Here is a 690-nt window from a genome sequence, read left to right on the forward strand (position 1 = left end):
TGCTGCAAGCCCTGCTGCCAGCCCTTCTGCCTCAACCTGTGCTGCCAGCCAGCCTGCTCTGGACCTGTGACCTGCACCAGGACTTGCTACCAGCCAACATGTGTCTGTGTGCCTGGCTGCCTGTCCCAAGGCTGTGGGTCTAACTGCTCCCAATCTTGCTGTTGACAACTCTATCTCCTGTCACATGCCAGCTTGCCATCATCTAACCAAAATTCCCCAACACAATCATCCTGTGTGCTTTGCCATTATTAACTATCAGTGAGTTGTCTTCTTGTAATGGTTGTATCTGCTGGATGAGAGAGACTGTTCTTCTCATTACTCAGTTCTTAGCCTCCTGGTCCATTTCATCTTCTTTTGAGCTTCGGTTATGTTCTCAGATGCAGAATAGAAGCTCCATTCTTTCTCTTCAAGGAACTTAAGCAAAGCAAACCTCCATTCTTCTCTTTTAACCCTCCTCAGTAATAATTATTTCATTTTCTAGTGCGTTTCTCTTCTTGTCACTATTGGGCTCACTTTAAGTTGTCTTCTGGGTTCCATGTGTTCTCAATAAATCTGCATTTGTTTTTCTAAAAGAAAATGTCTGGACGATATCCTGAGTTTCTGTGTGCTCTATCTAATAGCATTTGCTTCACAAAAGCTTATATTCTGAAGGTACCTGTCTTCTATGCACAGTCCCACAGTAGCCTCATA

At 44.2% G+C, this 690-nt stretch overlaps 1 protein-coding gene across 1 annotated transcript in view; it reads left to right on the forward strand.

The window, feature by feature from the left end:
* LOC110304451 (keratin-associated protein 9-3-like) overlaps window positions 1–165 on the forward strand; it is a 15,431-nt gene extending 15,266 nt beyond the window's left edge. The window contains exon 3 of the mRNA XM_021175865.1: window positions 131–165. Within this exon, the coding sequence (XP_021031524.1) occupies window positions 131–165 (35 nt within the window). The remainder of the gene's footprint in view (window positions 1–130) is intronic.
* Window positions 166–690: the final 525 nt, after the last annotated feature.

This window comes from Mus caroli, chromosome 11 (genome assembly GCF_900094665.2).
Source record: "Mus caroli chromosome 11, CAROLI_EIJ_v1.1, whole genome shotgun sequence".
Classification (NCBI taxonomy): domain Eukaryota; kingdom Metazoa; phylum Chordata; class Mammalia; order Rodentia; family Muridae; genus Mus; species Mus caroli.